The 24,951-nt window shown below is 40.7% G+C and overlaps 1 protein-coding gene across 2 annotated transcripts; it reads left to right on the plus strand.

Moving 5' to 3' along the window:
- Positions 1–20,896: 20,896 nt before the first annotated feature.
- On the plus strand, positions 20,897–24,523 carry LOC148028777 (B3 domain-containing protein Os06g0194400-like). Of its 2 annotated transcripts, none has more exons than XM_087687567.1 (8): positions 20,897–21,078; positions 21,353–21,440; positions 21,538–21,606; positions 22,239–22,340; positions 22,448–22,479; positions 22,568–22,760; positions 23,144–23,350; positions 23,568–24,523. In XM_087687567.1, exons 2-8 carry the CDS (start codon positions 21,363–21,365, stop codon positions 23,994–23,996), a joined length of 1,110 nt encoding a protein of 369 aa, XP_087543693.1. In that variant the 5' UTR covers positions 20,897–21,078; positions 21,353–21,362; the 3' UTR covers positions 23,997–24,523. The 2 variants fall into 2 exon arrangements, with proteins under 2 accessions (XP_087543693.1, XP_087543694.1); XM_087687568.1 differs by having other exon boundaries at positions 20,899–21,078; positions 22,601–22,760; positions 23,568–24,520.
- The last annotated feature ends 428 nt before the right edge of the window (positions 24,524–24,951 follow it).

Genomic DNA, 24,951 nt, shown 5'->3' on the forward strand with positions numbered 1-24,951 from the left:
TGATAATATGCCATGTCACATAGACATTGGTATATAAGGAGAGAAGTTGTAAATTTTCACATCTTTTTGACATATCAATACAATTACAATCTTTCTCTCCCTTCTTGCTCACAACTTCTATGGCTTCCTCATCTTTCCTGTCTTTCTCTCTCCAAATCTAGTCTTTCTCTCTCCTCGTCACTCTTATTCTCTCTCTTCATGCAGTCTTTCTCTCTCCTCTTTCTCTCTCCCTGGTTCTCTCTCTGACAAGTGGTATCTGAGCTTCAGTCTTTGATCCATTATTTTCTCCCAATTTCAGTCTCATTTTCCTATTTCAAAACCAATTTCAGACAAAAATGGTTTTTAGACAGTGACTAGTGGAGTGCTGCAGGACAACTATAGTTAGCAAGTGACTACATCTGGATATATCCAAGGTCAGATATGGCAGGTAAAGGCTTAAATGGCTGGACGTCACCAAATCTTATGCAAAATTGAAGGTAACTAGGTAAAGGATGGTTAACCGGGCTTAGTTTGGGAACAAACTATGGTTACTTTGAAAAGAGGGGTTTCTCTTTCCCCTTTCCTGGAAATTCCTGCAGGTTCCATGGAAGTTCAGTACCAAGATCTGTTCATATCTCTCTTATCTCTGATCTTCTTGACCAAAAACTACCTGGAATAGATCCTACTCATTAAGAGCTTCAGGTTGAGCACCAGATTGCTCAAGATTGGGCCAACATTCAGGCCAGAAGCAGCCCCGAAAATTGTGGCGCAATTTTCGGGCTGATTCCAGCCCTGCCCCTACTCAAGTTGCTTCATCTCCAGCTCTTGACATTCTTCCTGATCCTTGACAAGAGAAATCTTCAGTGAGAATGGAAGATTCAGCTCCATTCATGATTCCTCAGCTCTTCTTGAACCCTAGGTGAATAGTCCATGGGCAGCCATGAAAGCTTCAGCCCAAGCTTCCATTTCTTGACAATTTCTTGAAGATTCTTCATCCTTTTGGCCCGTGGAATCATTTCAGCAAGGATTCTTCAACAAATTGCAAGGATTAAGCACGGGATGGTTAAAGATTGAGGATCAAGAGCTTCTATGGAGCAAAAATTTGGGGGAAACGGGTTTAATGCTTCAATTTCAAGCATTTGAAGCTTCAAGATTGGTCTCAACCATCAGATAAGCAAGCCTTATGGATTATTTTGCTAACATTGGACAACCGGGAGCCCTATCAAGCATTTGGCAAGTCATTTTCAGCTATGTCAATGTATTTCTCTTCAATTTTTAATCTCTCTCATTAATCCAATTGCTGAGCTTAAGCCATTTGACTGAGAGATTAAAGAATTGAACATTTTCATCAAATTCTCAGCCAACCTTTGCTTGAATCCATCTATTCATGAATGCAATGCTTGCCTAATGCATATTAGCTTCAATCAGTGAATTAAAGGCCTCAATCTGAGATTTCAGCATAACACTTGAATCTTATTGACTGAATACATTGATTAGTGCCTTTGTTTACTCTAATCCAATTGATTGGTTGATTCTCTTTTGCCTAAATTGGAATATTGTAAAAGGGTAAGTACTAGCAATCAATGAGTCACTGAATTGCATAGGTAAGACCATTCTCCCATCTCAAGTTTTCTTATCTCAATCAATTGCATCTCATGAAAGGCTGAATGGATATTTTTGAATTGCATATCATGTTGATTGCTTAGCACACTAGCCTCTGCCATGTTGATATTCCCACCGAGGAAAAAGGTGGATGCCGGGGGAGATAGTGGGACAAAAGAGAGGTGACCCTCCATCACTATCGAAGATCCCGAAGGAGTACAACCAACCGACACGGGAGGAAACTTTGCCCACCTCCCGGTGATTCGGAGCCCGTGTAGGGAGCCTGTCATGCCGTTTTATCCCTCACACAGGTACAGCGAGTGGAGGATTGAAGATTGAAGACTTTCCAAGGACTCAAGTACCTACAGGACTAAAACAGGGTAAAACAGGGAATTTACAGGTGGATGCAGGTACACCCTTCATTGCTGAAGCACAGGTGCAAGTACTACAGGGTACCCACAGGTCCTACATACCCCTTTGCAGGGTTTGGTAGCCATTTGAGGTTACTCTCTTGCATTACAGGGTCAAAACAGGGCACTTACAGGTCTAAACAGGGTGCAGGACTGGACAGTTCAGACTCTGAAATCCAGCTACAGAATTTTCTGTCTTAAACCTGTTATAGCGTGCTATAGCTCATCTCGAAGAGGGCATTGTTAGCTTCGATTCGCACAAAAAAGTTCTGAAATTGGAGTTTCCTAGCCAAAGTTATAGCCGTTTTACTGACAGGGGTACTACAGGACTGCACTAGTATGGCACGACATAAAGGCAAAAATAAGGTCCAGGAGGATTATGCACAGCAAATCAGGGATTCCATGATGAAAAGCACACTTCAAGAGAACCCTGAGGAGCTTCAACAACAAGGAGAAATCAGTATACTCGCTGATACTTTGTGTGCCCATGAACTAAGGCATAGAGAGCGACATGAGGCCATCTTGTAAAGAATGGATCAAATGGTTCAATCTATTGATCAGACCAAGGCTTCTATTGATAAGTTGGTAATATCCAACGACCTACTCATGGCACAAATCTCTAAACTTTTACAATTGCAAGCGGCACCAAAAGAAGTTAATGAGAAGGCTTATTTAAACAGTGACCCTTCAGTTCCACTTCAGCCATCCAACCAAAATGGTCATGGAGATGGAATCATTGGAAGAAGAGGCATTCCAAATAGTCAGTATGAAGTAGGAGAAGCTTCACAAAGGCATGATGGCTATTTGGGCAGTTTGAACGGAGCCAATACTCAAGCTTTTGGACTGCATACACAGAATTCTAAGGGTGCTTTACCAATAGGAAGATTACATGGTAATTTTCAGCCACCTGTTGGAAGATTTCAGTCTCAATTTGGAGGTTCTGTACTTGGAAATCCTGATCAGCCAGTTTTGGGACAGCAACCCTTTCATGATAGAGAATTCAAGGAAAAATTTGTTTTATCCAAATTCAATGGCCAGTCATCTTCACCATCAGAATTAGAGGAATGGACCTCTAAGATAGAGTCCTACTTTGACATATTCCCTAAAACTGATGATATGAAGATACACTTTGCCTCCTTGCACTTAGAAGGATTTGCCCACACTTGGTGAAGGTATATCAAGAAAGAGAATGTACTTATTGAGAATTGGGAAGCTTTCAAGGCACTTATGGTATGGTTTGGAACAAACGGGCCTAAGTGTAAGAGAATATACAAACCAATTCCTCAACTTGACCATGTATGTGAAAAGCATCAATGATGAGGCCAAGTTACACAAGTTTATGTATGGTTTAGAACCATCCTTGTCAGCTGATGTTATGGTGCAAAATTCTACTTCACTTTTCAAGGCTATTGAGCTTGCAGAGCGCTATGGAAGAAAGTATAGGAAAGAGTCTTCATTTCAGCCAAGTTATGGACAGCCAAGGACTGTTTTAAAGCAAGGACAAGTTGGTAATATTTATGGCAGCAATCATATGCCTAGTGGGAGCCTACGGGTACCAACTTATCCTCCATTTAATGCTTCTCGGCTTCAAAGTAATTTCAGGACAGCAAGCAGTCCAAAGGTTGAATTTAAGCAGGGTGACAACAAGCCTAAGTCCACTTCAGCCAATACAAATCCCAAATCTATTCCCATGGATCTTTACAAGGAAAGAAAGGACAAAGGCTTATGCTTTAAGTGTGGAGAAAAGTATACTCCTGACCATGCTTCAAAGTGTGTATACAAAAATACCAAGCCAAAGTTTCAGAGTATGCTAGTTCTTGAGGACTTTGAAAATGAAATAGATGAAGCTAATGTAGTGACAATCAATGCTGAAAATGAAGATTTCGAGGATGATGGTGGACAGGAGTACTTTTATGATCCATCTGACTCTTTTCCTTTTGATCCAGGCGGAGATGTTCCATTTGATCCTGGTGGATTTTGTAATGAGTTGCATACTGCCACTAATTGTTCTATCTCTATGGATGCTTGGAAGGGATCTAAGAGCCCTAATACACTTCGTATGAAGGGAAGTATATGTGGAAAGCCAGTGTTCATCCTGATAGATAGTGGCAATACTCACAGTTTTGTCAATAAATCCATTATATACAAGTTGAATTGTGTTCCCACTGACTTACAGCAGCCCATTCGAGTACAAGTGGCTAATGGTGAAGAGGAAATCAGCACACACATTTGCCCACAGGTTTCTTTGCAGATGGCTGAAAATTTTGAAGTCAAAGTAAACCTGATCACTTTGAAAATGGGGCCCATAGATATTGTACTTGGTTGTGATTGGTTGATGACCTTAGGCAGGATTACTATGGATTTCTCACAGTTATATATGGAGTTTTTCTCCAATGGACAGCTCATCCATTTACAGGGAATCCCTAGTAGATATGATTTTCAGCTTATCACCATTCAACAACTCAAGAAAGAGTACAAGAAGCGCTCACAGATATTTGTTTTGCATTTGAACAAAGAGACACAGGATCAACCCAATGATTCAGCAAACCATCCAGCCTTGACAGCTCTTCTTGAGGAGTATAGAGATTTATTTGAAGTACCTACTTCATTGCCTCCTAAGAGAGCGGTGGATCACCCCATTGATTTGGAGCCCAACTCAAAGACAATCAATAAGCCACCTTACAGACTATCAAAATGTGAACGAGAGGAAGTAGCCAAGCAAATCAAAGAGCTTTTTGAAATGGGATTCATTGAACCAAGTTCTTCACCTTATGCATCTCCAGTCCTGTTAGTCAAAAAGAAAGATGGATCTTTCAGAATGTGCATTGACTACAGGGATCTCAATAAGATAACAGTGAAGAATAGGTATCCTATACCCAGGATTGATGATTTGCTTGATGAGCTTAAGGGGGCTCGATTCTTCACGAAGATTGATTTGAGATCAGGGTATCATCAGATTTGCATGAGAGAGGGTGATGAAGTCAAGACTACTTTTAGGACTGATCGTGGGCTCTACCATTTCTTGGTGATGCCATTCGGGCTTACAAACGCTCCAGCTACCTTTCAAAGCCTGATGAATAAGATTCTGCAACCTTTCCTCTTTCAGTTTGTCCTGGTGTTCTTTGACGACATTTTGATCTATAGCAAGACTTTACAGGATCATTTGTCACATATGAGGAAGGTTTTTGATGTGTTGAGACATCATAGGCTTTTTGCTAAGGAGAAGAAGTGTTCTTTCATGCAGACTGAAGTGGAATAATTGGGACATATAGTCAGTGAAAAAGGAATACAGGCTGATCCCAAGAAGGTGCAATGCATAAGAAATTGGCCAACGCCTACTACTACTACCTCTCTTAGAGGATTTCTTGGCCTATCTTCATTCTATCACCGATTTATAAAGCATTATGCGGCAATTGCAGCTCCTTTGACTGACAGGTTGAAGAAAGAGGCTTTCTTTTGGGATGCTCTTGCAGATAGTAGCTTCAACCAGTTAAAGGAATTACTTACTTTTGCTCCTATCCTTGTATGCCCGGATTTCTCCAAAGAGTTTACTATACACTGTGATGCTAGTGGCCGTGGCATTGGGGCTGTTTTGCTTTAGAAGCATGGAGTAATTGCATTTGAAAGCCGTAAGCTTACAGACAAGGAGATGGCCATGAATGTTTATGACCAGGAAATGTTGGCTATCCTGCATGCAATCAAGAAATGGCACCATTACTTATATGGCAGCCAATTCAAAGTACATAGCGATCATCGGATACTCAAGTATTTCCTTACTCAGTCAAATCTCACTCCAAAGCAACGACGATGGGTACAGGATCAGCAAGAGCTTTTATTGGAAAGGACTGTGGAAAGATGTCAAGGACTTCGTTATGAAGTGTATACCTTGTCAGCAAAATAAGGATAGCACCCATAAGCCAGGAGGTTTGTTGCAGCCATTGCCTATTCCTACGGGTAAATGGACTCATATTACTATGGACTTTATCACTGGCTTATCTACTACTAAGAAGGGGTGGAATAGTATTTATGTGGTGGTTGACAGACTCACCAAAGCAGCTCATTTTATCCCCACAAAAATTCAGTTTACTGTTTCTCAAGTGACCAACCAGTTTATGGAGCATATTTTCAGATTACATGGATTACCGCAGGTGATTGTCCATGATAGGGACTCAAAGTTTATGAGTAACTTTTGGCAAGCGGTATTTACATCTATGGGTACTAAGTTGGCTCCATCTACGGCTTATCATCCCCAAACTGATGGACAGACAGAGAGAGTTAATAAATGGTTGGAGACTTATCTTCGCCATTTTTGCTATGATGTCCAAACCTCATGGGATTCTTGGTTACACCTGGCTGAGTTTGCTTATAACAATTCCACTCATGCGAGTATAGGAGTTTCACCCTTTGAGGCTTTGTATGGTTACAAGGTGCCCTTACCCACAGTCATCTTTAATGAAAAGATCAACCCTCATGGGAAGGAAGAGTTGGAAAGAATGCAGACCCTTCTTCAGCAATGCAAGGTGAATCTAAGGAAGGCTCAAGATCAAATGAAGATGTATGCTGATGAGAAGAGCAGGCCTTTAGAGTTTCAAGAAGAAGAGCTGGTTTTGTTGAAGGTGCCCAAATCCAACTACTCTACATTGAAATATGGATCCAGTAATAAGCTTGCCCACAGATTTTATGGCCCTTACAGGATCCTTAAGCGGATTGGAGATTTGGCATACAAACTAGAGCTTCCCTCTTCTACAAAGATTCATAACGTCTTCCATGTTAGTCAGCTCAAGCCCTATTATGGTGATCCAGTGGATATAGTTGATGATCTGCCACCTATTGATGAAGATGGTCTTGTTCAGTACATCCCAGAGGCTGTTATAGGTCAGCGCGAAAAGAAGCTTCGATCACGTTCTATTGTGGAATATTTGATTAAATGGAGAGGTTTACCCTTTGAAGAGGCTTCTTGGAGACCTGATTCAATATTGGATGAGTATCCATACTTGAGGGATACATTGGTGGCTGAAGCCTATTGCTTATGGAGCTAGTATTGATGCAGACTGGTTCAGGACAGCATGCTGTTTTAGAACAGTTTTTATCGTACCTCCTTTTCAGAATTAAGCTATCTACATGAGCTTAAAGTACTCTTCAAGAGCTTCGTTTTGATATGTGGTACATCTTATTTGGACACTTCTATCAAAAGGTATGGCATATTTGGTCCAGCAGGGAGGACTGTTTATTCAGCAAGCTGTCTACTTTCTTCTGGAATTATTTGTTGAAGACTCTATGGCTCCATTTGCTTCTGAAGTACTTCAAGTCATGCATATAGTTGGGTCTTCTTTCCGTTCTTCAAATTCAGCGCTTGTAATGGTCATTCTTCATTCATTTTCCATTTGTAAAGCTGTAAAACAGAGTAGTACTCTGTTCTATCCATCTCTTCTTTAGCTCTTTCTAGGTTTGTTTTTTAGGACAAAAACTTTTGGGAAGGGATGGATTGTAAGAAGTTGGGAATAGTTAGAATGTTGATAATATGCCATGTCACACAGACATTGGTATATAAGGAGAGAAGTTGTAATTTTTCACATCTTTTTGACATATCAATACAATTACAATCTTTCTCTCCCTTCTTGCTCACAGCTTCTATGGCTTCCTCATCTTTCCTGTCTTTCTCTTTCCAAATCTAGTCTTTCTCTCTCCTCGTCACTCTTATTCTCTCTCTTCCTACAGTCTTTCTCTCTCCTCTTTCTCTCTCCCTGGTTCTCTCTCTGACAAGCTTTGTTTGAAACTATCTCAAAATGCAATGTCCATGGTCCTTGCAATGCAATGAATCCCAAGAGCCCTTACATGTGCAATGGTCGATGCACTAAAAAATATTCCTCAGAGGTTTGTGAATGTAACAATTGTTGATAGCTCTGGCTATCCTGTTTATAGAAGACGAGATGATGGAAAGACAGTCACAATAAAGGGTAATACTATTGATAATCGATGGATTTTTCTATACAATTCGTACTTGAGTAAAAAATACAATGCACATATAAATGTTGAGGTATGCTCAACGATGACTGCTGTTAAGTATTTGTATAAGTATATATTCAAGGGACATGATCGTGCAACTATTAAATTTTTTATTGGAAACTCAGGGTTAAATGATACGACCTTTCGTGAAGTGGATGAGATCGAGAGTTATTTAGATGCAAGGTATGTTTATGCTTCGGAAGCGTGTTGGCGGATATATGACTATGCTTTGCACAATGAGAAGCCTGATATATAGTGGTTGCAAGTGCACTTACCTGATGAGAATTATGTGGTGTTTCAAGATACAGATAATATATCAAATGTTATGCAGAATGAAGATATTAGAAAAACTACTCTTACGGAATGGTTTGTGTGTAATCGTATTCATCTAGAGGCTCAAGCTATTCGGTATCAAGACTTCCCGATGTATTGGGTGTGGAATGCACAACGAAAGGTATGGACGAAGAGAAAGCGTGGAAATACATGTGGTCGAATATACTTTGTGCCGCCCACATCTGGTGAGCGTTATTACTTGCGAATGCTCTTGACAGTGTCTCAAGGATGTATGTCTTTTGATGATTTGCGTACTATTGGCAACGTGGTGTACAACACCTTTGCAAAGGGCATGTTAGAGGGTGATGATGAGTGTGTTGTGTGCTTGGAAGAGGCTACATCTGTACAAATTGGTGCCTAGTTGCGTGCTTTGTTTGCTGCAATTTTGGTCTTTTGTGAGCCTGCACAACTTGGTCAGCTCTGGGATAGGTTTATGTCACCGATGGTGGAGGATATTTTGTATAAGTTACAGCTAGAGCATGTGCATATATCTTCTGCAGTTCTACAACAAGAGGCATTAAAGAGGGCTTTATTGCATCTTCAAGATCTTTTGTGACAACATGGGTGAAGATTGTTTGACTTTGATGGATTGCCAGAACCTCATCGAACAGATTCTCAGTCGTGTGCTAACCCTCTTTTAGAAGATCAATATGCATATGATATATTGGAGCAACGTAGAGTTTGTGTTTGTATGGAGGTAATGTTGAATGATGGACAGAGGGTTGCATATAATGCAATTATAGGTGCCATTGGTGGAAACTTTGGGGATGTTTTTTTTTTGGATGGTTCCGGTGGGTCTGGAAAGACATTTCTTTACAAGTATTTGCTTGCTAGGTTGCGGAGTGATCGTCATATAGCATTAGCAACGGCATCATCTGGCATTGCTGCTTTGCTTCTGCAGGGCGATCGTACTGCTCACTCGAGGTTTAAAATTCCATTGGTTCTATGTAATCGATCCACCTGTAATATTCATGTTCAGAGCGATCTTTGCATAACTGTTTAGACAGTCGAGTCTTATTTTATGTGATGAGGCTCCCATGATGCACATGTTTGCATTTGAAGCTATTGATAGAACTTTAAGAGATATTATGAGCTGTGATAAACCATTTGGTGGAAAGATTACTTTGCTTGGGGGTGATTTTAGGCAAATCTTGCCCGTCATGATGAAGGGTTCCCGTGAAGATATTGCTAATGTGACACTATGTTACTCTCATTTATGGTAGTAAAGGTGCTAAGGTTGTCTGGGAATATGAGGATGTCAACCGCTGGTGGTGTAATGGATAATGGATTTGTTGGCTGGATTCAAGGGATAGGGGATGGAGTGGGTATTACGGAGAATTGTGATAAGTTGCATATTCCATCTAGCATGGTATTGAAAGGGTACTCTATTGAAACCTTGGTTAATAGTGTGTACGGTGAAGTGTCCACGGTGAGAGACTTTGGGGCATATTTCAGTGAGCATGCTATACTTGTAGCGCGGAATACAGAGGTGGCTTCTTTGAATCATTGTGCATTGCAATCGATGCCAGGAGAAGTTGTACAATACTATAGTGCGGATTCAATTGCAGAGACGGGTGATAGCTCATTTTTATACTCTATAGAGTATTTAAATACACTGGATCTTGGAGGCCGATTGCTAAAGATGAATGCACCTATTATTCTGCTTAGGAACTTAAATCCAACAAAAGGTTTGTGTAATGGTACACCGTTGATGTGTAAGGCATTCAATAAAAAGGTAATAGATGCTGAGATAATAACAGGGACAAATGTAGGGGAATGAGTTTTTATTCCTAGGATCACTTTTATTCTTAGCACCTTGCAATTTCCGTTTGCTATGAGGCAGAGGAAATTCCCCATTCGACTGGCGTTTGCTATGACAATCAATAAGTCGCAAGGCCAGACATTGTCTATTATTGGTCTAGACACAAGTATTTACACATTGACAGTTGTATGTTGCATTTTCAAGGGTAAAATCCTCATGCGGTGTGAGGGTGTTATTGGATGAGGATGGAAGCATTGTGAATGTCACGGCGAACATTGTTGGTGCGCAGATCGGTCGCAGATAGCTCATGTAGTGAATCCCTGAAGGTCCCCAAGAACAATGAACTCTACCTTTTTGCACAAAAAACAATGTAAAAGCATGCACGACAAGAGGCAAGAGACAAATTGGGTTCAATCTCCCCCATGCCTTGTGTGAGCGCTTCACAAAGCATGTATTTTATGTATATTTCCAATCTTCATGCTCAATAATAGCCCAATTTACAAAAATATGACAAGCTTTTAGCTTTTGAGTTTGCTTTCTACAAAAATAGGAAAATAAAGCTAATGGACGGTGCCCATAGAGTCTGGCACGCCCAATCTCAATGTCCAAATAGAAATAACATATCCATGCCCATAGGCGTATACAAAATAATAATCAATAATCAATGTCTCCATAGACATAACAAAATATAGGCGTGGCGCCTATCAAAATATAGTCCAAATGTCGAATACCCGCTAGACTCCAATGCTTTCCTCCGCCACTGCTGCTATCTCTACACATCAATTGAAGCATTCACAATCGTTAGTAAAATAATACAATTAAACCGACAAAAGTGAATACCTAGCAGTCTTCAGCTACATAAATAAATCAACTGGTTAGAAATAAATCCTAACCTTAATTTATTACGAGTGCGCACTCTAAACTCATAAACGTTTATTAATTTAATATGCATTTTGCGGAATCACCCGCTATGGAATCACCCACGTACACACTAAATTAATGAAACGCCCGAAAAGGACAGGCGTCCCCATCAACTTCTCGCACAAAGAATCCTCTTTGTGTATGAGCCCCGGTCATCTAAGTTTACGGAATCCACCGTAAAACCTCACGGAATCCATCGTGGCACGGAATCCACCGTGGAATATGCCTCCTGGCATCATACCCCCGGGGTGGGATAGCAATTGACCTCAATTGCTATTAGCTCAATGTGGAGCTAACAGAGTGGGGAAAGCATTTAAGTCTCTAGCGTGCATCCATTGTGCTTCCTCTACAGGATGGTTCTTAAATTTTACTAGATATCTAGAATACCTTCGGCCAGTTCTAGTGGTCATGTAGTCAGTGTCTATGATGGCTTCTGGTTCAAGTATTTCAGTTTCTTCCTCTAATAAAGGTGGGTTTTCATAGACAGGGTGGATAGGTAATTGGCCTCTAAATGGTCTTAATAAACTAATATGAAATGTATTATGAATTTTCCAATGAGATGGCAATTCTAACTTGAAGGCATTGTCATTAATCTTATGAATAATTCTAAATGGTCCATAGAATCTAGGAGCTAATTTGACAACTGGATGTCTATCTACACTTTGCAGTCTACGCTTTTCTATTCTAAGCCAAACATAATCATCAACTTTGAAATTCATAGCTTGTCTTTTCTTGTTGGCTTGTTTGGTATATGATTGTTGGGCTTTAGCAATCATATCCTTAACCTCATCAAAAATACTGTTATGCATAGTAGCAATAGCATCAGCACTCTGAATTCTATTAGACAAAGATGCAACAGGTGTAGATAATCTATATCCATAAATGACTTCAAAAGGTGCTTTCTTTGTAGATGTGTGCGGTGTATTGTTATATGCAAACTGTAATAAATGTAAATGAATATCCCATGTCTGAGGTTTAGAGATAGTATATGCACGTAAAAGATCTAGAATGGTGCTATTTGTGGCTTCTGTTTGTCCATTTGTTTCTGGATGAAATACAGATGAGAAATCAATCTTTGTGCCTAGATTTGCAAACAGTGTAATCCAAAAATTATTACAAAATCTAGAATCACGATCAGAAATAATCACTTTTGGCAATCCATGGCTAGTAAAAACAGTTTTCAAAAATAACTGTGCTGCTTGTGATGCTGTTAAAGTTTTTTTACATGCAATGAAATATGCTTGCTTACTAAATCTATCTACAATTGTCCAAATCATGTCATGGTTAGATTTAGTATTTGGTAAACCAGTAATGAAATCCATAGAAATATGTTCCCAAGGTTTAGATGGAATAGACAAAGGCATTAATAATCCATACTGTTTACCATGATGTCTCTTTATTCTTTGACAAATCAAACATTCAGAAACGAAATTAGATACATCTGCATCCATATGCGACCAATAAAAATCTTCAGTTAACATGCGTAATGTAGAAATGATACCTCTATGACCTTGATATGGGGGACAATGAATTTCATTCAAAACAAAAGATCGGAATGGAATAGTAACACACAGTCTATTTTCAAAGAACATAAATCCATCATTATATGATAATGAATCAACAGGAATGAAATTATTTTGAACTAATTTTTGCCAATCAGAATGAAAAGTAATATCCTGGTGATATGTGTCTTTCATAGCAATCAAAGAATCAAAAGATATGATAGAAATATTATGAATTGCAGGTCTTCTACTCAATGCATCAGCAACTACATTTTCTTTTCCAGGTTGGTATTGAATGATAGGATGAAAACTTTGAATGAAGGAAGCCCATTTGATGTGACGGTCAAAAATTTGCGGTTGGCTAAGTAGATGTCTAATGCTTTGCTGGTCAGTCTTTATCATGAATTCTGAACCCATTAAATAATGCTTCCACTGTTTTAATGCTTGTACAACTGCTAATAGTTCTTTGTCATAAGTGGAATATTTGAGCTCAGAGGGTTTCAGCTTAGAACTAGAATATGCTATTGGATGGTTGTCGTGCATTAATACGGCTCCTATTCCTGATCCGCTAGCATCGGTCACAACTAGAAAGAATGGTCTATTAAAGTCAGGCAATTGTAGAACAGGGGCATTAGTTAATGCACGTTTCAGTAAATCAAAGGATTTCTGCTGAGTTTCAGTCCATTGATAAACAATTCCTTTCTTAAGAAGTTTGGTTAATGGTAAAGCAAGTAATGAAAAATTACGTACAAACTTCCTATAGAAACTAGCAAGACCAAGGAATGAGCGTAATTCATGTACATTTTTAGAAATAGGCCAATGTAATATTGTATCAATTTTCTTAGGATCAACTTTAATTCCTTCTTTTGATACAATATGTCCTAAATATTCAATTTCCGTCTTAAAGAATTCACTCTTGTCAGGATTTGCAAACAATTGATTTTCTTTCAGTAATTGAAAAACTAATGATAAATGCTCATAATGCTCTTTTTCACTTTGACTAAACACCAAAATATCATCAAAGAAAACAATCACACAATACTGATATTTCAAAAAAATACAGTTCATCATTCTGCTGAAAGTAGCAGGTGCATTAGTTAATCCGAATGGCATGACTAAGAATTCGTAATGGCCAAACTGTGTCCTGAATGCAGTCTTAAATATGTCGGATCTATCTAGCATCACCTGATGATATCCAGACTTAAGGTCAATTTTACTAAATATAGAAGATCCTTGCAGTTTGTCCATAAGGTCATCAACTCTAGGTATAGGATACCTATTCTTTACAGTGATCTTATTTAATGCTCGGTAATCAATACACATACGATAGGTATTATTCTTTTTCTTGACTAAGAGTACAGGTGCACCGAATGGAGAACTGCTAGGTCGAATTAGGCCTCTATTTAGTAATTCTTCAACTTGACTCTGGATTTCTTTTTGCTCTATTTGATTGTGCCTATATGGTGCTTTGCAAGGTGGTTGTGTGCCAGGTATTAGATCTATCTTATGGTCTTCTGGACGTGATGGTGGTAAACCTGGTGGTAGGTCTTCTGCAAAGCAGTCCTTAAAATATGCAAGAAATTCCTTATGCCTAGGGTGCATATGATTTTCCTTTGCGTGCAATTCATTCACCCAAATGAGATATGATTTAGTATTCTTACGTAGTGCACGTTTTGCTTGAGTATGCGAAAGCAGTGAAAAAATATGAGATGCATGCATACCATATAATGTAATAGATTTTCCTTGAAAATTAATATTCATTGTGTGTGTGGAATAATCTATATTTGGATTATGCTGGTGTCTCCATGGCATTCCTAAAATAATGTCGCTTGACTGTAGTGGGACAACTAAGAAATTTCTTCTTTCAATGTATGGACCAATTTGAATTTCTAAATCTTGTACTTCTTGTGTGCCATTGTACCTAGTGCCTAAAAATGTAGCTTTTATGCGATAATGCATAGGTACAGTATGCAATTTCAATTCCTTTACTAATTTTGCTGAAATAAAGTCATGGGTACTACCGTCATCATGCAATATAGTCCTTTCCTTTCCATGCACCATACATTTCATAGTCAATAATGAATGTGAAGTAGGCATACCTGGTAAAGTGTCGGAAGTAGGAGTAGGATCATCCTCATCTTCAGTAAAATCTGGCATATCCTCATGTTCGTCTTCGTCCATGGCTCCAAGGTAGTTGATATGTGCTGGTGGCTTCTTTGAATGACAATTTGCTGCGAGATGCCCTGGCTGGTGACACTTGTAGCATACTATTGGCTTGGCTTTGGTTACATTATTTGCAATGGCTGGAAGTCTGGGTACATTTGGATTTGCTTGTGGAATAGGTTTAGGATTTGGATTGACAGTGAATGGTAATGCAGGTGGTTTAGGCCAATTCTTGCGGAAAGATGGTGATAAGAAACGACCTGGATTAAACCTTCTAAAATTGGAATTGAATTGTTTAGATCCATAATTACCGTTGGCTTGGAATTGATGTGGTCGTCTGTCTCTTCCGCGTAACTTATCTTCAGTGTCGTGAGCTAAGGAGATGGCGTCTTTAAGGGTAGCAGGCTTGAACATGTTCACTTCAGCGTAGTAATGTCCAAGAAGTCTAGACATATACTTCCGCTTATGCGTCGTCTTTGGTACGTCTTCAAGTATGCGTAGCTGTAGGAGTGCATTCCAAAAATGCTCTGTATATTGTGGAATAGGCTCACGATCTCGTTGTTGAAGTAAATCCCATTGCTTGATAGCCTTCTCATGAAATTGCGGTGGAAGGAAATTCTGCATGAACTTCTTTTTGAAATCTTCCCAAGTAGCAGGACATTCTATGCTCTTGCGGACTACAGTCCACCAAAGTGATGCTCTGTCTATCAGATGATTAGTAACACACTTGATTTTATCTTTTTCGGGATAAGTTTCCTCATGGAAATAGTCATCAAACTGGCTAATGAAAGATAAAACAGTCTTTCCTTCTCGTATGCCATTGAAAGTGCGAAATTTGAAACTTCGTTTACTTATCTTGGATTCCTTGCGAATGGTTTGTGCTTCAAGAGTGGCGTCGATGGTACGGCGAATCAAATCTTCAGCTTGTGGTTCTTCTTTGTCGGTGGATGCTCTTTGTAGTTTTGTCAATTGCGCTTGCAATGCTTGCCTAGCCCTTCGCTCTTCTTCCAATTGTAGCATGATTAGATCAAGCTTTTGTTCCATGGTAGGCTCAGGTAGGTCGTCTTCAGCCATAGGATCATCCATATGTGGAGTAGTCATCCTGTAAAACTCAACAAACCTTTCTCACTCAAAATCAGGTTAGCGGGATGAGCGTAGCTCAAATTTGGGGTTACAAGGCTATGTATTTTTGGGTATTTCTTTGTATATTTTCAGAAAATCTGCAATATTTCTGTATCCATTTGCTAAAAGTACTTCAACGAACTTGTAGATAGGTAGAACAGCTTGTTGCGAACAACTTTCCAGTTCAGAGTTTTTGCATACGAACAAGTCTTCTAGGAGTTTTAAGCACTAGTCAGTTCTGATTTAGTCTGACTTGCAGAGTTGCAGACTTAACAGACTTGCAGAGTTGTTGACTTGCTGAACTTAGGCCGACTTGCAGAACTTGCAGAACTTGATTTCAATTGACTTGCTGAACTTGACTTCAGAAGTGCGGGACCTGGAGTATATCGACTTATCTGTCTTGTCACACTTGCAGAGAGCTTAATGACTTAAGCTTAAATGATTAAGCTTAAGCTTTAATAAGCTTAAAGAAGGAGTACAAGGCGGCGTCTGATTTCGTGGGGGGGGGGTCCGTTTTTTATCACGCGAAAAATTCGGAGCCATCTTCTTACATAACGATGAGAATTTTAAAGCTTGTTGAGCTTCTTTAAGGCTCATAAGCTTAAGATTAAGCTTTTGATAAAGAGGATTAAGAGTTTGCTCATTGTTTCTTCATGACTTGTTGATGGAGATGAATGCGTGGTCCTCCGCTTGCAGAGCCTGGTCCTTCGCGATCTGACAGTAGAAACAGGGGTTCTTGATCGCCAGAAGTCTGCCTGTATCGACGGTTCGCGATGAGATTGACTGTAGAGCCCGTTTGTTCCTGGAGCTCCGCCTTCGCCCGAGATTGGTAGCGATTGGAAGCTCTTGATCTCTGCTCCGCTCTGATACCACTGGTGCGCAGATCGGTCGCAGATAGCTCACGTAGTGAATCCCTGAAGGTCCCCAAGAACAATGAACTCTACCTTTTTGCACAAAAAACAATGTAAAAGCATGCACGACAAGAGGCAAGAGACAAATTGGGTTCAATCTCCCCCATGCCTTGTGTGAGCGCTTCACAAAGCATGTATTTTATGTATATTTCTAATCTTCATGCTCAATAATAGCCCAATTTACAAAAAAATGACAAACTTTTAGCTTTTGAGTTTGCTTTCTACAAAAATAGGAAAATAAAGCTAATGGACGGTGCCCATAGAGTCTGGCACGCCCAATCTCAATGTCCAAATAGAAATAACATATCCATGCCCATAGGCGTATACAAAATAATAATCAATAATCAATATCTCCATAGACATAACAAAATATAGTCCAAATGTCGAATACCCGCTAGACTCCAATGCTTTCCTCCGCCACTGCTGCTATCTCTACACATCAACTGAAGCATTCACAATCGTTAGTAAAATAATACAATTAAACCAACAAAAGTGAATACCTAGCAGTCTTTAGCTACATAAATAAATCAACTGGTTAGAAATAAATCCTAACCTTAATTTATTACGAGTGCGCACTCTAAACTCATAAACGTTCATTAATTTAATATGCATTTTGCGGAATCACCCACTATGGAATCACCCACGTACACACTAAATTAATGAAACACCCGAAAAGGACAGGCGTCTCCATCAACTTCTCGCACAAAGAATCCTCTTTGTGTATGAGCCTCGGTCATCTAAGTTTATGGAATCCACCGTAAAACCTCACGGAATCCATCGTGGCACGGAATCCACCGTGGAATATGCCTCCTGGCATCAATTGTGTACAAGGAGGTACTTCAGAAGATGCAATGAGGTGCATTGCTTTTTTGCAAAGATGCATACGAAGATGAATTTTTTGGAGGGTGGAAGATATGCTTGCATTTTTTCAAAGATATATCTATTGAATTTTGATGGCTTTGTAATCCTTGCTTGGTGTGTATGTGAAACGGCCTCGAAGTTGTATTCGATTGGCATATACTCGATGGTAATTGAGTATATATTCCCTACACTGTATATAAGTGTTTGCTTGACTTTTCCAGATGCCTACTCCAAGCTCGGGTTATTATCCAGCTTCTGAGTATCAGAAGAGTTTTTATTGAGGTGGTGCATTGTGGGTATACTCAGTGCTATCGAGTGCATATGGGTGAAGCTGAGCAGGAAAAGAGGTTTCGGTGATCTCACACTGATAGAATACCGAGGGGGTGGCCGGCATATGAATTTAAGGACCTTAGTTGTTTTGTGACGCTACATCAAGCTATGACAATGCCTGCCAAGTGGTTTGCAAATATTAAGCCATGTATTGTTATTCCAATGTTAAGTAATCTTTGTCAATTGTTGGATGTGTTCATGTTTATGTTGTGGGCTTTTAAAATTTTAGGCGCAAGAAAGAGAGGAAAGACTATCATGTCCCCTGTACCATCATCGGGACGAAGAGTGGCAATGGGACTTGCTTTACCTGAGCATGCTGTGTTGGATAATGGAATTTTTCCCAGTGATTTCTCAAAGAAAAGAAAGCTTCATTTTGGTTAGGCCCCATGGAAAGTTTCAACATTTTTGTAGCGTTTGGATGTAGATCTATAGGTGTAATCAAGAAGTGGTACTTTGTGGTTTGTTGATACTTGGATTTATGGTACAAAGTTTTCGGCTCTCGAGCAAGATTTGGTTTGGGCTTTGCTTCACCTATTTGTATTTAATGCTTGGATATGCTTACACTTTGTGGTTCATTTCAGCGTAGCAATGTTATTTCTAATTGTAACATCGAATGATCATGTAGAGCTACTTCTAGCTATTGCGCATAGCAAGTATGGATGCAACTGCAATATTGGTACATGGTCATTACATGTATATATATAAGTCTATGTACTCCTAGATGCATGTTTGGCCTTTCGTACATGCGTGTAAGAGAGAGAGAGAGAGAGAGAGAGAGAGAGAGAGAGAGAGAGAGAGAGGGGAGGGAGGAAGAGCATGAGTGAATGAGTGTGAATAGAGGAGGGGAGAGGTGTAAAAGGGGTGAGAGAGAGAGTAGAGGAGAGGGATAAAAGAGGGGAGGGAGTGAGAGGTGACAAGGGGGGAGGGCGGAAGAGATAGAGGTTGTGGAGGAAGAATAAAGATAACAATGGAGGAGGGAGGGAATGAGGATGATAGATGTGAGAAAGAGAGATGGGTAACAAATGGAGGGGGGGTAAAGATAGGTAGGGAGGGGGATAGAGAGAATATGGTAAGGAAGCATATAGTTTCTTGCACTCAAGGATACAAATTATGCATTTTGTATGTCTTTTGTTTATGGTTTGGTGCAATGTTATTTCCAATTGCAACATCCAAGGATTGTATAGAACTACTTTTAGGTATCACGCAAAGTACGTATGGGTAAAGTTTACGAGTTTGGTGTGTAAAAGGCGTTGTATACATATGCGAGTCTCTATACACCTAGATGCAAATGCATATCTATCCTTTTATGCATGTGTACATGAGAGAGAGAGAGAGAGAGAGAGAGAGAGAGAGAGAGAGAGAGAGAGAGAGAGAGAGAGAGAGAGAGAGAGAGAGAGAGAGAGAGAGTGTGTGTGTGTGTGTGTATGTGTGTGTGTGAAAATATAGGGAGAGATGTAAAAATTGTGTGGGAGAGGGGTCACAAACAAAGGAGAGGCATAGACTAGGGGAGGGAGGAATACATTGTGGATATGCTTAGCGTTTTCAAGTGCATATGGGTGAAGTTGAACATGATAGGAGGTTCTGACGATCTCACACTGATAGAGTACCAAGAGAGTGGGTGATGTATGGATCTAAGGACCTTAATTGTTTTGTGACCCTGCATCAAGCTATGACAAAGCCTACCGAGTGGTTTGCGGATGTTAGGCCAGGTATTGTTGTTTTAATGTTAAGTAGTCTTTGTTGGTTGTTAGATGTGCTTACATTAACGTTGTGGGCTTCTAAAATTTTAAGTGCAAAAGAAAGAGAGGAAATACTATTATATCCCTGTACCATCAACAAGACGAAGAGTGGTGATCGGACTTGCTTCACCTAGCCATGCTATATTGGAGAGTGAAAAATTTCCCAGTTATTTCTCAAAGAAAAGAAAGCTTCGTTTTGGTTAGACCCTATGGGAATTGTAAATTTTTTTGTAACATTTGGATGTAGATGCATATGTACAATCAAGGAGTGACACTTTGTGGTTTGTTGATACTTGAAATTGTGGTGCAAGGTTATTGGTGCAGTTTCTAGAAGAAACTTTGGTTTCGGGCTTTGCTTCACCTATGTGAGTTATTAACACTGAGAGTTTGCATGCAATGCTTGGACAAACTTAAATTTGTGGTGTGGCTCATATATCTTTCATTTGTGGTTCGTTTCACCGTAGGAATGTTATTTCTCATTGTAATATCCAAGGATACAAGTTGTTTCTAATTGTTGTGCAGAGCAAGTATAGATACAAGTTTATAAGTTTGGTACATGATCATTGCATGTATATATGAGTCTATGTACTCCTTGATGGAAATGCATATTTGGCCTTTTATACATGTGTGTGAGAGAGAGAGAGAGAGAGAGAGAGAGAGAGAGAGAGAGAGAGAGGTTGAGAGTGATCGAGTGAGTGAGTGAGTGTGGATACAGAGGGGGGAGGTGTAAATGGGATGAGAGATAAAGGGGTTGTGAGTAGAGGAGAGTAAAGCATGTGATGTTTTTGTGATAGCATTACCCACTGTGCGATAGGGAAGTGAAGCTGCCGTCGCTTGCACCCCGCTTTGCGGCAGCGGATAGCGTTCCTTGCGTGGAACGCTAGTAGGCAAAGTCTAGTAGTGATACCCCTCTGAACAGATGTAAATCACATCCATAAAAGTGACACGGAGAAACACTTCAAAACACACTCTAGACTCTAGTCTATTGGCCCTTTTACCCTCGAAGTTACTAGTTAAAAAGATGGATAAAACGAGGAAAGAAGACATATCGCAAATGTTCCATCTCATCTCAATTAGCCATAATGCAGGTTATGAGTGGGAATACGACCTAGATTAGTGACCGTTGAAGAGAGAAAGAGCCCGCGAAAGAGAGAGAGAGAGAGAGAGAGAGAGAGAGTGTGGGTGAGTGTGAGTGTGTGCGAGAGCGTGTGTGTGTATGTAATAAGGGCACACCGTTGAAGCCTGGTCTTTCCCGCCACCACTTCCTGTTTCCCTCCCCGCCCTTCTCTTCGTACCCCCCCGCCAACAGCTCTCTCTCTCTCTCTCTCTCTCTCTCTCGCAGTGCCGCGAAACCCTACCCTAATCTCACCCGAGTTCACTCGCCTCGCTACTCCTCCTCCTCTTCGAAGAGGCCCGGCCCTCGCGTCTCTGAATCCCGTGAGTTTCTCATTCAGCTTCCATTTCCTCATTATCACGCTCGTCTTCCCTGTCCTCTCGTCTGTCCAGCTTCTGCCTCTGTTGCACCTCCGTTCTTTGATCAAATGTTTTGCTCGAAAAGAGGCTTAGCAGAGTTGATCTTAGTAGTTTTGCATGTGTAACTCATAAGGATTAACAAATTGTGCTTCCGCTCGCTAACAATAAGGTTTGATAAGGATGGCCTAGAACGCATTATGAGTGCTGATTCTGTCCGTTGAAACTGGCCTTTGAACAGGGCCACCAGAATGGAGACGAAAGAGGCCGTCTCCTCATACGAAGATGCCAGGAAGCAACGCTTGGAAGACAACAAGAGGCGCATGAAGGTAACGGCCGTGCTGTACGTTTGTTGCAAGGCGTTTCCTTCTGGTTGAAGGTCGCCAGTGCTTAAATGAAGTGCTTTTTTATCTCCTTGCTTTGCAGGAGCTCGGTTTAGCAGATTTATCCAAAAGCTTGTCGAGCGGGTTTTCGCCTGCTTCGAAGTCGCCTGGAGTGAGTATAATACCTTTCTAATGAAGCTCAAGGACTTTTCCTCTCTCACAAAAGCACGAGCTCCTTGAAGGGAGCAACTGCACACCTAGGCTGTCGCGGGCCGGGGGGGGGGGCGGGGATAAGGATAGAAAGTGCAATGGTAGTGCTTGTGGTCCTTGTTCTCCACTGCATTAGAATCCTCTTTGCCACTGCAGCAGGCTAGGTTTATGTGATGCTTTCTTGCAGGAGCTTGTAATGTTGATACATTTGTAACACGAATTTTCCTTTAATGGAGTCGCAAGAAGTTTTACACAAATTCCCACTGTAATTCTAACATTATGAATTACAACAACATCATGAGGTTCTGCGAAGGAGCGATCACATGCCTAGCTAGGTGCGATAGGGGGCACGTTGCGATAGGGGGCAGAGGATTGCTCGCCTGCCTGCCCGCACCCCCAATTACACCTAACTAAGTGTGTGATACCCTTCCGAGCAGATTCTGAGAAACAACTGAAAAGAGTCCCTTTTTCCACATGGGAAATTGTCCCAAATTACTTGTGGGTAACACCAATACTTTCTTTTGTGAATTTCACTTTCGATGCCTTTCCTGAATGTTTCCGAGGCCACTTTAACTCTAAATTATGTGTTGGCAGCAACCACGGCAAGTAAAGCCGCGAGCGATGAGGGAAACATTTGTAGTAGAGCTAAGACGTTCATCTCGTGTTGCTGGCAATCCACAGCCTGACTACCGGGAGGTAATGACTGTGATCTGGCCACACTCAGAAAATTGCTCCCCTCTCATGCTTCCCTCGTAGTCAGAGGCCTCTTACTGATTGGAACTGTCTACAATTGCAACTTGCAGGTGGAGGTTGACCTTTCTTTAGGCAGAAGAAGGTAAGCGACATTATATGCCTTACTAGATCCAAATTTCCGCCTTCAATTTTTTGAGTTTGCCAAGGCAGTTAGTGGTATGTGTATGCAGAGCACGTTTTGAGAATGTTGATGGTGCTCGCAGCTACTCGCGTTCTTGTCTATTCGCAAGAAAGTATGCGTCTGACGAATCCAGGATGGAAGCTGCCAACAATGCTGAGACGATTATGAAGGACCTTCCTTCCACCAACCCGTCTTTTGTCAAGCCCATGTTGCAGTCTCACGTAACTGGTGGATTTTGGTTGGTAAGAGGATGTTATCATTGCCTGGTTGTACCCTCTCAAAGATCATGTAGTCACATCATCGTCTGTTAGAGCTGAAGTTGCATTGGAATCCTCTGTGAAATGCTTTTTTGCCATGATGAATCATGAATCAGCACTCGTGATTGTTTCTTGCATGCAGTCCACATTACATTGCCTGTGTAAATGTGTAACGTTATTGTGCTGGTATTACTCATGTCTTTGGAGAAGATCCGATCCCTACGCCTTAAGGCATTCATTGCATCCATGAACTTAAGAGTGCTTCAAATACATGACTCTGACTATAGCCAGCTCATGTTTTCCACTACTTCTAATATGCCTGAGATCCTACTGCTAGTGGTTGAGCATCATGGTTTTGCCTTGTCCAGGGATTGCCAAGCATGTTTTGTAAGACTTACTTGCCCAAACGAGATGACATGATTGTATTGGAAGATGAAAAGGGAGAGGAGTGGGAGACTGTGTACCTTGCCAACAAGACAGGGTTAAGTGGAGGGTGGAGGGGTTTCTCTTTGGATCATGGCTTGGTTGACGGAGACGCTCTCGTGTTCGAGCTGGTTGAGCCTCTCAGGTTTAAGGTACGTATTTTGCCTTTCAGAGGGTTTTTAATTCCTAAGAGTGACCAGAGGAATACGTCCTGTATTCTCACGTGTCCAGATTTTCAAAGGATGTATTATGTAACAAACAGTATCACCATGAAAATAGCTTGTGCTTCCATCTGTATGAGATCAGGTTGGATCAATTGTTGCTGGCCTGAGTCTTTTTGAGGCAAAGCCACTGTTTGGTATTTTACAGGTGCACATCGTAAGGGCGAATGACGACAAAGAGACGGAGACAGGGGAAAGTTCTCCAGAAGAAGCTATTCAAACAGAGGTGACGCCCAAGAAGGAAATCCTAGAGAAAGTATCTGGTGGCCCGAAGAGGAAGCAGCGGCTGATCACTGCAGAAGCAGACTACAAAGCCAGCGCAAAGGAATCTGACGTCGCCGAATTGAAGAAAGAAGCAAAGGAAGAGGAAGTGTCTACGGATAAAAAAGAGATCAATGAGCCAGGTCAAAAGAGGGTCAGATTCAAACAGGATGAGATTGATGAATTGTTCGAAATTGATGGTGCGCAGCAGCAGCAACAGCAGCTTACATCCATGTTGCGGTCCAAGAAGCCCTCTACCAGGTCTAGCAACAAGAAGTCTGTGCTTAAAGCTGGAGATGCCATTGAAGTGTGCTGAGATAACGCAGACATCCCAGCGTGTGCTGCTGTCTGCTCTGTGGCGGTTATGTTTTGTGTATAATTAGTCATGGGCAGTTCATAGAGAACTACACACACCCATCTCACGAAGCCTTTTGATGCTGTACATATACATTTAGTGGGGCGGCTATAGGACTGAACTGATTACTTTTGGCATTAGAAATCCTAAAAGGTCCTATATAGGTTTTGGTTGGGTTGTGTTCTCTTCTTAGAAGTTTTCGGGCCTACCTTCTTCATGCACTAATGTCTCTGTAAAGTTTCGGCCTACCTTCTTCATGCACTAATGTATCTGTAAGAAGAAGAGAGGAATTGTAAGAACGGGTTACAACGACGCGTCACGCAATGTTGCTAATTTAGATAATACCTTTGCGGTGTGCTGCTGCATTTTCTGTTCGCAGTTGCATAATGTCCACGAGAATTGATTCTCTAATTAATGCGAGACGTCAGCCTTAAAGGCAGCAACTCTTAAGCAATGGCTTGAAAAGAGGGGCTTTATTTAAGGTCAATTAGTGGGAAAAATGTAGAATCAACCAAAGCTAGAAAAGAGGCCTTGTATTGAATACTAATAAAAAAAAAGTGAGGCCTCTCAAGTTATAGCTTGAAAAGGAGCTCTTAAGCAATAACTAGGCTTTGTATAAAGTTAATTAGTGGGGAAAATGTAGAATCAACCATATTGTTAGCAACAAGCTACTTGCATGAAAAAAATGATTGAAAAATACTATTGCAATCATGATTACCTTTAATTGCACTAGTTTCAACAATAAAATCGGTGCTACTCCAATGTCAAGGCAATGGACCTCTCAACCAATTAAAATAGAGCTCTATGCTTGCTATTTTGCAACACAAGGCTTCTTTGCTGCCATCTCCTTAAACCTCCTTTCCTTGTGTCCATTCAATCTCTCTCTCTCTCTCTCTCTCTCTCTCTCTCTCTCTCT

This window comes from Lygodium microphyllum, chromosome 11 (assembly GCF_053477565.2).
Source record: "Lygodium microphyllum isolate KBCC chromosome 11, Lygodium_microphyllum_v1.1.10, whole genome shotgun sequence".
In the NCBI taxonomy this organism is placed as follows: domain Eukaryota; kingdom Viridiplantae; phylum Streptophyta; class Polypodiopsida; order Schizaeales; family Lygodiaceae; genus Lygodium; species Lygodium microphyllum.

What these genes read in the sequence shown, in the direction of transcription:
- LOC148028777 (XM_087687567.1), top strand. Translation starts at nt 21,363, where the DNA reads ATGGAGACGAAAGAGGCCGTCTCCTCATACGAAGATGCCAGGAAGCAA. An exon ending in CTTTCTTTAGGCAGAAGAAG is followed by an intron (nt 22,480 to 22,567) that starts GTAAGCGACATT and finishes ATGTGTATGCAG; the next exon opens with AGCACGTTTTGAGAATGTTG. An exon ending in TTGAGCCTCTCAGGTTTAAG is followed by an intron (nt 23,351 to 23,567) that starts GTACGTATTTTG and finishes GGTATTTTACAG; the next exon opens with GTGCACATCGTAAGGGCGAA.